Here is a 14,044-nt window from a genome sequence, read left to right as displayed (position 1 = left end):
TTAGAAGGTAAAGAATCTGCCTGCAATGCAGGAAACCCGGGTTTAATCCCTGGGTTGGGAAGATCCCCTGGAGAAGGAAATGGCAACCCACTCTAGTATTCTTACCTGGAGAATTCCAAGGACAGAGGAGCCTGGTTGGCCACAGTCCATGGGATAGCAAAGAGTCAGACACGACTGAGCGACTAATACTAACACTTCTACAGTGTGAGAGTTGGACCATAAAGAAGGCTTGAGAGCAAAAGAATTTATGTTTTTCAAACTGTAGAGTTAGAGAAGACTCTTGAGAGTCCCTTAGACAGCAAGATCCAACCAGTCAGTCATAAAGGAAATCAACCCTAAATATTTATTGGAGGGACTGATGCTGAAGCTGAAGCTCCAATACTTTGGCCACCTGATACAAAGAGCTGACTCACTGGAAAAGACCCTGATGCTGGGAAAGATTGAAGGCAGGAGAAGAGGATGACAGAGGACAGGAAGATTGGATGGCTTCATCAACTCAATAGACACAAGTTTGAACAAACTCCAGGAGACAGTGAAGGACAGGGAAACTGGGCATGCTGCAGTCTGTGGGGTCGCAAAAAGTCAGATAATACAACTGAATGACTAAACGACAACAATAGAAACAAAGCCCCTGGATGGGTTCTTTTTTATACCTGATGAGTTCTTTATTATACCTATTAGTCTCATTGCTCAAGTCCAGGCTGCCCAACACTGCCCAAGGCACCATGCCAGTGCCTTTGTGGATGGGCACAAAGAGATATATTCGTGACAATTTCTGATTGGTGCGATACTCTGGGTAGAATTGGTGCACAGGCAAAGGAAATGTCGCCATCAATAGTGACCCCAGAATCCAGAATTCTGTAAGAATAGAACCCACACAGGACAAAGCAGCGAGGCAGTGGCTGCAAAATTTGGGTTGGAGTCTTGTCAGAAATCTGTGGACGCGGCTATCTCTTGTCTCTACCTGGCGGGTTCCAGATCTAAATGCAAACACTTCTTGAGACTTCGTCAGCCAAAGGAAGGACCGACTTTTCCTCAGAGAGTAGAACCAAGGACAGAAGTCATCAGAGAGCAGATACAGGTACACATAAAGAGGATAATTCTAACCTTTATAACTCACCCATATCAAAAGGCTGACTTATAAAAGGGCTTGAATAGACATTTCTCCCAAGAGGATATACAAATGGTCAATCAGCACATGAAAAGATGCCTAATTCATTAGTCACTGTGCTGTGCTGTGCTAAGCCACTTCGGTTGTGTCTGACTCTTTGAGACCCTATGAACTATAGCCTGCCTGGCTCCAGTGTCCATGGGATTCTCCAGGCAAGAACACTGGAGTGGGCCATTTCCTTCTCCAATGCAGATTCCCTCCTCCAGGGGATCTTCCCAACCCAGGGACAGAACCCATGTCTCTCATCTGCATTGGCAGGCAGGTTCTTTACCACTATCGCCACCTAGGAAATGCAAATAGTCAGTAGGGAAATGCAAATCAAAACCACATTCAAAAAATCAGAAAATCGTAGGTTTTGCCAAGGAGGTAGAGAAATTGGAACCCTGGGGCATTGCTGGTGGAAACAGAAATTGGTACAGTCACTGTGGAAAACAGTATGATGGTTTCTCAAAATATTTCACACAGAATTAGCATATGACCCAGCAATTCCACTCTAGATATATGACCCCAAAGAATTCAAAGCAGGGACCCAAACAGATACTCGTAAAATAGTGTTCACGGCAGCATTTTTCACAATAGTCAAAAGATGAAAATAACTCAAGGTCTATCAACACAGGACAGATAAAGAAAACATAGACTATCCATACAATGTAATATTATTCAGCCATAAAAAGGAATGAAACACTGGTATATATACTATAACATGAATGAACCTTAGAAATATTATGCTATATGAAAAAAGCTGGACACGAAGGACACACAGTGTACAATTCAACTTACATGAGATAACTAGTCAAATTCCTAGAGAGAGAAAATAGAATAGAGGTGATCATGTGGCTGGGGGCAGGTACAGAAAGGATACAGAATTTTTATTTGGAGTGATGAAAAAGTTATGCAGATGGATGGTGATGATGGTTGCATAACACCGTGAATGTCCTTAATGCCACTGAACTGTACATTTAAAAACAGTTAAAATGGTAAATTTCAGGTGATATATATATATATATATATACCACAATTTTTAAAAAATGAAAAAATTTTAAAAGGCAGCTTTGTGAAGTAGTGCTTGCCCCAAATCACCTAGCCAAAGCTGGACATGGGCAGGATGTGGGCCCACACAACCTCTAGGGTCCTCTAACCTTGAGAGAACACACTTTTCAAGCCCTTGGATATCGCAGCTTCTGACTCTTCTCTTTGCCTCACAAGCTTGAGACAAGTTCAAGAGTAGTAAGGCCCAGCCCCATAACTGGTATATTGTTATCCAACTTGGAGTTATGATGAGCACGTGGTTTAAAGACTAAAGCCTGCCAGGCACTGATGTGAAGTGAGTCATCTGTGAGCAAATTCAAAGATGCAGTCCTGGTATAAGAATCTTGATTGCTTATGTCACCTGCAGCCCAGCGGGTATGCCATTATCCCATAGAAGGCTTCCATGGGCTTCTCCTTTTCACGTCTTGCTGTGTTAGTCCCTGCCTCTCACACACCGCGGCCTCAGTGACCAATGACTGAATAAATGAAACTCCCCATCAACTACCCAGGACTGAAGCATCTCACCTCCCCGTGACCATCTACAGAGGGTATGATCATCAAAACCTCTGAAGCTAGTAAGCATTTGCCGTGTGCCAGGCACTTAACACAGCTTTGTAATACATGAGTCCACTGAATCACCATAACAACCCCATGTCAAACTGTCCCGATTTTATGAGCAAGAAAACTGAGGCTCAGCAAGGAGAGCTCATTGACCCTCAGGTTACTGAGCTAGTAAATCCTGAACTCAGACTGGGATCCAAGCAGTCTTACTGCAGAGCCCAAGCCTTCCCAACTACTTAGCTCTACTGCTTCGAGCACTGACCCAAATTTCCAAGGACTAATTATGCTATAATTTTTGAGACTTCATCTCATTTTTCTCTCCTGGTCCAGGGAAATTGAAGGCATCCATCTTTGGAATGCATCCATGGCTTTAATCAATGGCTGCCTAGTAACTCCAGGGGGCCCATGCTTTCAGTCTTTATCAAGAACAAGCTTTCCATTATGACAAAACACAGAAAGAAAGAAAGTGAAAGTGTTAGTCCCTCAGTCATGTCTATTCTTTGCAACCTTGTGGACTCCTTTGTGCATGGGATTCTCCAAGCAAGAAAACTAGAGTGGGTTACCATGCCCTTCTCCAAGGGATTTTCCTGACCCAGGGACCAAACCGGGGTCTCCTGCATTGTAGTCAGATTCTTTACCATCTGAGCCACCAGGGAAGCCTGAAATCACCTCAATGCTCAAGAGCAGCACTGAGCAACTGAAATACACTTTGAGCTGCCTGTATCATTTAAAATGTTCTAATAGCCTCAGGAAAAAAATAAGATGCAGATGAAATTAATTTTAACATAGTTTACTTAACCCAATATGTCTAAAATAGTATAATTTCAACATGTTGTCAATATAAAAAAAAATCAATGAGCTATTTCACATTCTATTCTTCATTCTAAGAGTTTGGGATCTGGTGTGTATTTCACAGGGGCTTCCCCGGTGGCTCGGGCTTCCCTGGTGGCTCAGAGGTTAAAGCGTCTGCCTGCAGTGCGGGAGACCAGGGTTCTATCCCTGGGTTGGGAAGATCCCCTGGAGAAGGAAGTGGCAACCCACTCCAGTATTCTTGCCTGGAGAATCCCATGGAGGGAGGAGCCTGGTAGGCTACAGTCCATGGGGTTGCAGAGTCAGACATGACTGAGCTACTTCACTTTCACTTTCCTCGGTGGCTCAGTGGTAAAGAATCTGCCTGCAATATAGGAGCCGTAGGAGATGCAAGTTGGATCCTGGGGTCGGGAAGATGCCCTGGAGCAGGGCATGGCAACCTGCTCCAGTCTTCTTGCCTGGGAATACCATCGATAGAGGAACCTGGCGGGCTACAGTCCATAGGGTCGCAAAGAGTCAGACACGACTGGAGCGACTTGGCATGCACATAGCACATGTATTTTACAACTATAGCACATTTCAATTAGAACTCGCCACATTTCAACTGATCAATAGCCAAAGTGGCAAATGGCTGGACCTTTCAGATCTACAATCCTCTTCTCATCTTTCCTTTTCTCTGTGAATGCCCTACTTTGTCTCCATCAATTCTGCATTTCTCTTCCGTCGTCATCTGGAATGGTCACTGATGGGAGCGTGTGAGTGGTGGAGTATTCCATCCTCACCTTTCTCATGAATCCCCCAGCTCCCATCTCAGATCACACTGCTCTGATTGTCTGTCCTTCCTCCTTCACCTGCACTTGCCCTCAGCTTTGCTTTCTTTGCTTCCAGGTCAGGCCCTCTTTGGGACTCCAGGAAGAAGCTGTCAAGCTCTTCCCAGACCCAAGGCTCCCTGAATTTGCAGGATTGGGGTCAGATCAGTGACTCCAAACCTCAGGCAACTGGCTTGTAAACCAGGAACAACTATAGTTATGGTCAATCCCCACTGGAGAGACATTCCAAGGGTCACAGAAACCCTGCCAAAGAAAATCAGGCTTTTTTCTCCTCTCCCATGTTTGCCCCTTTTCCCTCCCCACCCCTCATCTTCTCCTTCCTCCTTCCTGGCTGCCATGTCCCCCTTGGTTTCCTTGGCTTTTGAATACCTTCCATTGCCCAGCTCCAGAGCAGCAAGGAGGAAGCCCCAGTCCCGCAGATAGAGCCCGGTGTGGATGGCTGGAAGAGAGCCCAGAAAACCAGCCATCCTCAGGGAGAGGAGGAAGACTTCTCAGTTTCTACCCACTGGAGGAAGGATTAGAGCTCCCTAGTAGAACCCACTCCCAAACCCCAGAGCATCCACAGAGAACCCTTCAGAAATACCTCTTGTCACTGACTCAGACGTTTGGGACCACACATGTCTCTATGAGAAAAAGGCAGAGCTGGGTCACTGCAGGCTGGCCACTGTCTGTGGCAAACCACGTGCTCCTCTCGTCTACACAAGTTCCCAGGTCCTTCTCAACCAGAAACTGGAAAGATGACATTCTGGCCTAAGACAACTGCCTCCTTAAACCCAAGCTCTTGGTCATCAAAATACAGGCAACCAAAAACCAAAACAAAACATAAATCCAGACTAAGGATATGGAAAAGCAGGTCCTTTCCCAAACTGTAAGTAAAAGGTAATGTGGCAAGACCTATCAAATGTCCAGAAACTTTGCATATTGCCAGATCCAGCAATTCTACTTCGAGAAATCAAAGACAAGCATTACTACAGGCCATGAGGATGTCTACCACAGTATTATTTATAATAGTAGAAAATGGTAAACATATACAACTGACAGAATTACATTAAATAAGTTAAATAAATTTTGGTATATTCATATAACACTATACAACCATTAAAAATATTGTCTAATAAGATGAAAAGATATTCTTGACATATTAAGGGAACTTTGTATATCCAGTCTTCCTCAAATCTCCAGGCTCACAAACCCAACTGTCTACTTCACAAACATTAAATGTCTAAACAGGACTGAATCGTCAAGCCCAATCTGATGCACCCCCAGTCTTCACACTTCAAATAATGGCACCGCCATTCACTTAGTTCTTAGGCCAAACACCTAAGGATAACCTCAGTTCTTTATTTTCCTTCGCTCCTCACATGGATTCATGAGCACCTCTCACGCCCGTGAACTTCTGAGTCCGGCTACTTGCTCCATCTCCTCATCATCACTTGAATCAAAAGGACCATCATTCCTGGCTTTGACTCCCACACTAGCCTGTCAGTTTGTTTCCCTGCTCCCAGTCTTATGCCCCTATCAACTATTTTCCCTGCAGCAATCAAAAGGGTCTTTTAAATAAGTCAATCCCCCACCCTTTTCACAGTTAGAACAAAATCCAAGCATCTTAGCCAAGCCCTCCATGACCAGGGCCCCGTGTCTTCCTCCTACTGTGCGCCTCATCCCTTCCCCACTCACTCTGCTCCAAATACAGTGGCCCCCATGCTGTTCTCATAATATGTGGAGTGTATTCCCACCCAAGAACTCTGCACCTGCTATTCCCTCTGCCTGGTACACTCCCCACATATTTCATGTTTTGCTCCCTCACATCTGTGAGATCTCCCCAAGGGGGAGGGCCTTTGCTGATCATCCCATACCCCTCTCTCTCTTTCCTATGCTCTTTTGGGTTTATTTGGGAATTTTTCCATGTGGTTCAGTTACATCAGATTGTTCACTAGTCCCCAAAGAACCACACCTGCCAAATCCATACCCTTGAATACTAACTCCCACACAGACCACGGGCTCAACTACATAATTTGCTTTGGCCAGTGGGACATTAGCAAAGGTTACAGAAGCAGAGGCTGAAAGCGGACTATGAATTAGAGCCGGCCTTCTTGGAACACTTGCTGCTGCCACCATGTAAGAAACCTGGATGACACTATAAATCAACTATACCTCAATTTTAAGGAGACAGAATAGAAGGAAGGAAACAAGGAATCTGGGGTATCCTGCTGGAAAGGCCATGTGGAAGAGAAGTGAGGTGCCTCAGCCAACCACTAGCCAACCATCAGCCACGTGAGTCCACACTGGACCATTCAGTCTCAATGGACCCACCAGATAACCACAACTACACAAGTGGCCCAGGCAAGATCAGCAGAACTGGCCGGCTGAGTCCAGTCCCAACTGCAGACTTGTAAGCAGCTAAATAACTAAGTCCTGGGTTGGCTAGTTTTAGAGCAGTAGATTACTATTACACTAGCTTCTTATTAGCTGTGGCAGAGAACTACCAGCTCTTCAGTCAGTGTGGGCCCACTTCACCATCCTGTTGGCAATGTTGTGACTAAATTCTAGCCAAAAGAATGCAAACAGAACTGATGAGGGCACGTTCAGGGGTGAGGCTTTTAAGAGGCTTTGTTTTCTCCACACTTTTGTCCCTTTCTGGATGCAAACAAATGACAATGTTGCAGAATGGAAGGGGCCTGGACCATGAGAGAAACACCCCCCAACCAAGAGAGCAAGAGTAAGACTTCTACTCTACTGGAGCCATTACACATTTGGGGATGTATATAGCTTCTCCTAACTAATACATAACTGAGATTCTCTGTCCACTTGCTTATTGTCTGTCTGCCCCAATCCCACCTTAACATTCACCCATAAATGTAAGCACCATGAGAGCAGAGGCCTCACCTGCCTTATTTACCACTGTGTTTCTAGTGCATAAAACAACTCTGGGCACACGGTGAGTGTTCACTAAGTATCTACACCTCTCAGAAATTAAATATGGCCAGAGGGGCTTTGCAGCTCCTCCCACTTAGTGGCAGAGTCTCTTTCCCCAGTATCTAAATTCAGACTGGCATGTGACTTGTGCCAACACATAAGAGGCAATGAAAGTGACATTGTGTCACTTCTGAATCTCAAGACCCTTGCAACTTTCCCTGTGACCCTCTTGGAATACTGGGACCATGTAGAAACCCAGGTGATCCCACTGGAGAGTCCATGTGGAAGGAAAGGCTTAGCTCTCTCAGCAGCCAGTGCATCTGCCAGCTGAATGTGGCCACACGGTAAGTCCAGGCCAGACCAGCAGAACTGCCCAGCTGATCCCAACCCACAGAATCACTGAAAATAATGGGATATTGTCTGAGGTCCAGTTTCCCAAACGTAATTAAGTCTAGGTACCTACCCCACTCCAGTACTCTTGCCTGGAAAGTCCCATGGATGGAGGAGCCTGGTGGGCTGCAGTCCATGGGGTCGCTAACAGTCGGACACAACTGAGCGACTTCACTTTCACTTTTTACTTTCATGCATTGGAGAAGGAAATGGCAACCCACTCCAGTGTTCTTGTCTGGAGAATCCCAGGGACGGGGGAGCCTGGTGGGTTGCCGTCTATGGGGTCACACAGAGTCGGACATGACTGCAGCAACTTAGCAGCAGCAGCAGCATGGTCTCTCTAACCATTATTAATAATTGAGATAGAACAGATTAAAAACAAGTAATTGATAAGTGATGGCTAGAATGCTCTTGCTGTATAAGGAGATTCTGTTACTTACTTATCCCCCAACCCAATCCTTGATACCTCCCTCCTCTTATAATTTAACCAAAATAGAACCCAACTCAGGATCATTGGAGAAGGAAATGGCAACCCACTCCAGTGTTCTTGCCTGGAGAATCCCAGGGATGGGAAAGCCTGGTGGGCTGCCGTCTATGGGATCTCACAGTCAGACATGACTGAAGCGACTTAGCAGCAGCAGCAGCAGGACCACCCACACCTGGCCATTGCCCACCAGTCCTAGGGCCACTCAGTCATCTTTCAGATGGTCTCTGTGCCTCCAGGTTCTTTCTCACCTCATCTACCCTAAAGATCAAGGATCAGCAAACTACAGCCCATGGGCCAAATCTGACCACCACCCATTTTTGTAAGGCTTGACCTGAACCCTAAGAAAACATTTTTAATGTCAAAAAAAAATTAGAAGGAAAATAATATTTCATGACATGTGAAAATTATATCAAATTCAAGGTTCAGGGTCCCTAGGTGATTTTTTATAAGAACACGTTTATTTCTGGATTGTCCATGGCTACTGCAAGCTACAGCAGCAGAGCTGAGTGGTTGCAATGAAAACCTCATGGCTCACAAAGCTTTAACAACTTACTATCTGTCCCTTCACAGGAAAAGCCGGCTGGTCCCTCCTGTTAGTCCCTCCTGCCACTGGACTAAACTCTAAGCAACTTTTTAATTGTATTCATTCCAAAACCTTTAAAGATTTCTACCTCCTCCCTCAAAGAGATAAAAACTTCATTGGTCTGACTTTCTGGTCCTAAGGCAGACCCCAGGAGGTTGTGATCTGAATTTGTTTCCTACGACACTCTCCCAGGTACTCATCATTCTGGGCCAAACCGTTTGTAAGCTGCCCCTTGAAGGCAGGACAGTGCCTCTATCGTTTGTTGTTCTAGCCCAGAACACTCCCGTGGCCCGCTGCAATTTAAACCCTCTCCATCCTTCTCTCCACTCAGAGTCGCAGCTCTTTAGCCAAGAATGCTCCCCTAACCACTCTGCCCCATGTGTCCCTGGGTGAATTCTGTGGAACATCAAGCCCAAAAGACATCTTTGGAAAAAGACGTCTGCAGATGTTCACCTTCCTTGGAGTCACAGTGTACAAATATGGTATATTAAAGGCTCTGAGAAGTCCTGCAGATAGAAAGATACCTTTCTATCTCTTTTGCTGAACTCAGCCTTTCCCCAATGAGTAAACTATGGGATTTATTTTGTCTACAGAACACTTGTTGACCACCAACATCTAGTACAGTGGCTGGAATTCAGCACTTGTTGAAAAAATGACTAATGTTGACATCCCACAGAACTAGGGTTCCACAAAACATACTTTGGAAATGCTGCTTGAGCTCCTTCTGCTGTCCCTCTAATCTGAGCTGTGCCCTCCCATGTCATCTACTCCACACCACGTGATGATCATCATCACCATCAAAGGAGCAAGCATTGCGCTACAGACAGTGTTAGACCCTTGAAAATGTCATCTCTTTTCATCCTTACAACCACCTCTGAGGTAGGTAATGTTATTCTTCCACTGCTATTTTGTCAAAAATGAAACCATGGGTCAGAAAACTTAAATCACTAGGCCAAGATAAAGTAAGTGGAAAAGCAAGAACACAAGACTGCATAGGTCTAACTCCAAAGCTCATGACCTTTCTTCTCTGCCAGAGTGCCTCCTGATAATGTACTGTGGCCAGCATGGCTGGCTGTCCACCCAATATCCCTTCTAGCTCTCTTCTGCTAGCGGAACCCTGGTTTTATACACAGTAGCAACAGGTCAAACCAGGCAATGGATTGCAACCACCTAAACCAGTCATGGCAGTGGTCCCATTGCTTTGCAGCTTGGATGAGTGATTTGACCTAGTGCTGGCCAAGAAGACATATTAAAACAACATTTGTGGGGTAGGGAGGAGAGGTGTTTTATGGAAGCCAAACAAAGATATGATGCCTTTATTCCCTCCCACTCACCTGGTCCCTCTCTTCCCTGCCTTGAACCTGGGTGTAATGGTGAAAGCTTCAGCAGCCATCTTGAAACTGTAAGATAGAGGCCATGAGAATTCACAAAGATACAGTCCTGATGTTATTAAGTCACTGAGCCAACTCAAGCAGCTATATACCTCCAGATTTCTTGTTACTTAAGAGAAAGAAACCGTTATTTGCTCTACCAGGCCGGTTGGGTTTCCTGTTTCACGCAGCTGAACACATTTCTAATGGATGCAGATGCAGTCTCCCATATCACTTACTGTTGAACTTAATCATTATCTCACACGTACGTTATTACTCGTCTCTCTCATCATAAAGTATGCTTCTTGGAGGCTAAGTCCATGTCGTACATTTTTGTTTCCACAGGGGTATAGGCAAGAATTTCAGGAATGGTCTGTTCAATTTACTGCTTTCTTTAGTGCTTGTGAGCAGAGAGAGGTCATCGTCGAATAGCTGAAATATGGCCTCTATCTCCTATTTAGTCTTTCCATGGTGTCAATCAGAAAGCATGCATCAGAAACACCTGACTGTTTATTAAACACAGTTTACTGGGCCCCCTCCAATCCCAACTGAATTAGAATCTCTGGGGTTAAAGGCTGAGAATGGGCATTTGCAATAAGCTCCCCCAGGTGGTTTTGATACAAACAATTTGACAACTTCTGGGATTCAAAAACAACAACAACTGTGGATCCAAAACCTATGTGAGGTTTGGCAGCACCTGGCTGGACCCTAAGGCACCAGCCCTCCTCAGGGGCCCCACCTTAGCCCTGGAGATCTAGAAAGCCTAAATTGGCATAATTGCTCAAGACCCTTTCTTGGGCCATATAGATAAAGTAGTTGGCAGGCTCTGCGGCATACTGGGATTAGGAAACAAACAGATGCACTCCCAGTAATTGCCACCTCCCACCATACCAATGCCTACCTCTCCCAGTTTAAAAAGAAAACCTCTATGCAGAAAAGAAGCAATGGAATCAGTGGCCCACTGCAACAATCACCATGAGCCACAGAGCTCTCAGAGGATGAAGCATGTTGAAAAGAAAAGAAAACTAGAGAAAGTTACATACTAATACACAAGCTAGCATTTGGGACTTCTGACTCAGAGGATCAGAAGAGACCTCCGGTGGCCCTTTTGGGTTATTTCTTTATTTACAGCATGCAATTCTGAACAGAATCTTCTCTGAGGCACTGCTCGAACAGAGACGGAAGGCTGGGCCAGGGCATCCCACACTTTTTCTTCCATCGGCAGAGTCCCACCCTGCATGGCTCTCCAATCTGAGAAAGAAAATACCTGTGCCTCCCATCAGAATTCCCACGCCTCTGCTACCCCTTGACACTTCTTTCATTTCTGACAGTTATTTTCCCAGGTGACAGGTGCATACAGAGACACATTCTAGGGGAGCAAACAGCATATTCAATATACATAGACACACACACACACTAACTTCCACTTTCAAACTGATGACCTTCCTGCCTGCTGACATCTGGCCAAATTTAAAACCATGGAGGAGAAAGACTTGAAAGTGAATCAGAGAGAGGTGCTCATCCATGCTGGGACAGGAGCACAAAGGCTAAAAGATTCAGTCCAGGATTGAAGAGTGCAGGCCTTGGAAACACTCGGGCTGGAACGAAGGGCCCTCCCAGCTCTGCATACGCCAGCTCCACCACAGGAGAACCACTTTCCTCTGCTCCCAGCCCATGGCCACCACCCTCAGCAAATGCCAAGTAATGGGAGTTCCCACATTTCATCAAGCCTCAAGCCATGTGTACCACCGGCCGGTTTGAGGGAGGGAGGTGAGTTAAACCCTTCAGGTGTATGGAACAACGTGGATGCCAGGCATTTTCTAAACCTCTTGAAACCTCCTTCCTTTGACCAGATGGCCTTGGAAAGGAATAATTTCTGCCATCTTCTTTCTGAGTAACTTTGCATCCATCCTACCTCCCACCCCACCCCACCCCACCCCCCTCCCCCCGGACAAAATTGCTTCAAACTCCCCCTCAAGTTCTGTTAGAGAGAATGTTATAACACGCCAAAGATAACTCCTCCTCCCGACCACCCTCCTTTTTTTCACCGTCCCACCAAGATTCCAGAGTATTTTCTCACACCACCTGTGTGTGCCGATCCAGGCTTTTTCTTAAAAAAAAAAAAAAAAAGCATGCTTCAGGCCTGCAACAGCTCCCTGCATCAAAATGATTCGACTGGAAATGGGGAGCTCAACGGGGAATTCTTTTTCAGGCATCTTGCCTCCTGACATGTGTACCCCTGAAAACAAACAAACCAAATCCAAGGAGCCAAGGGTGGGGGGCGGTGGGAGGGCTGGGAAGGAGACCGAGAAAGACGAGGTCTACATTTATAGGCAGCCCCATTCCGCAAGCAAAAACCACCTTTTGACCACCTGCAGAATGCGCAAGGTCACGTGGGTTCTCTGCAGCGCCTTAATGTCTTTACCCTGCACACAAGCCCCCCGCGGCATATCAACAAATCCACAAGCGGAAAAAAGAGAGAACTCACTCCTCAGAGAGGAAGCGAACGATAACCACAGCCGCCAGAACAATAATAAAGAATAACAATTACTACTACTGCTCCCACCACCCAGCCAAGCGGCAGCCGACAGCGGTACAGTGAAGGGACATCCAAGCGCAGGGTTTGCAAGATAAATCCCAGAAGATCGAAGACCGAACCGTGCCCACCTTGCAATCCTCCCACCCCCTCCACCCCACCCCCAACAAACAGAATCAAGGAAAAAGGGGATGGTGGGGGAGAAAGGGGAGGGGAGGAAGGATTGCTTTTTTTTTTTTTTTTTCCATAGGCAACACCTACCTCCAAGGTCCGGATTTCTTTTTGTGTGAGGTCGTTGGAGGTAGCACATTTGGTCCTAAGCCCTTCCAGGTTGGAGATGCTCAGGTCTATCATGTTTTGGACCAACTCGCACTGCTGTAAGGCTTTTTGCAAACTCAGAGGCTGCTGCTCCTCGCTTTTCGTCATGTTTTCCTCATCCATCGCTTGCTCTGCAAGCCCCCTTCCCCTCCTCCTCCTCCCAGAGAGAAAAAAGGGGGGTGTGGGGGGGGGAGTAGAGGTAGTCTATCCCCTACGCCTCTCCAACCACTGCGACTTCTCAACAGTGTCTCATGAAGAAGAAACCCAACATCTCACACAGGGTTGAGGGGGTGGGGGTGGGAGGAGGGGACAAGAGCCAAAATTTATTATTTTATTTTGGGGTGTCAAGCAGACTCCATTAGAACGTCTCCCCTCTCTGAGTCTCTGGTCCCTGAGAAGAAGAGATGCTGTTTCTCAGAAGCAAACCAGGTGATGTGATGCTGTCTGTACACTTAGGGGGGGCGGGGGAGAAGGAGGAGGGGGAGGGAGAGGAGGAGGAGAAGGAAAATAGCGCTCACTCTTTACACACCGGCTCCGTGAAGGACAAAATTATATATTTTTGGCTGGCTGGCTTTTATGTCAAAAAAAATCTGGTTTGCCCCCCTCCCAGCTGCAGTGACACGGCATTGTCCACCGTTTGGGGTGCTTTAGCGCGTTCTCAAGATGCTGTCTGCATTGCTCCCGCGGCTGCGGCGGCGACTGCGGCTGGCTGCTGTCTCGTCCTCGCGCTGCTGCTGCTGCCGCCGCCGGGCTCCGGGGGTGACGGCTGCTGCATTCGCTCCTGCCTTGCTCCACACCGACATCTTGCCTGTCAATCACGGGGAGGGGGGAGCGAGGGAGCGCCGGCGAGGGATGGAGAGCGAGCGAGAGACCTGCAGGGGAGCGGGTTGGTGGAGAGGCGCCGTGCGCGCATCCGCCCCCGCCGGGCCCCGGCTCCGGCGCGCCAGGGACCCGCTGGAGGAGGCGGAGGTGGAGCGCGCAGGCTCGCGCACCTGGCCGGGGAAAGGGACGGCTCCCGGCGCGGGTAGGGGGAGCGGGGGGCG

At 47.0% G+C, this 14,044-nt stretch overlaps 1 protein-coding gene across 1 annotated transcript in view; it reads right to left on the bottom strand.

The window, feature by feature from the left end:
• The window catches only part of KSR2 (kinase suppressor of ras 2), a 439,453-nt gene extending 426,329 nt beyond the window's left edge, over positions 1–13,124 (bottom strand). The window contains exon 1 of the mRNA XM_068990000.1: positions 12,945–13,124. Coding sequence (XP_068846101.1) covers positions 12,945–13,124 — 180 coding nt within the window. The remainder of the gene's footprint in view (positions 1–12,944) is intronic.
• Between the last annotated feature and the right edge of the window lie 920 nt (positions 13,125–14,044).

This window comes from Capricornis sumatraensis, chromosome 17 (assembly GCF_032405125.1).
Source record: "Capricornis sumatraensis isolate serow.1 chromosome 17, serow.2, whole genome shotgun sequence".
NCBI classification, from domain to species: Eukaryota; Metazoa; Chordata; class Mammalia; order Artiodactyla; family Bovidae; genus Capricornis; species Capricornis sumatraensis.
The sequence above is the reverse complement of the archived record's forward strand: the minus strand, read 5'-3'. Positions and strand labels throughout refer to the sequence as shown.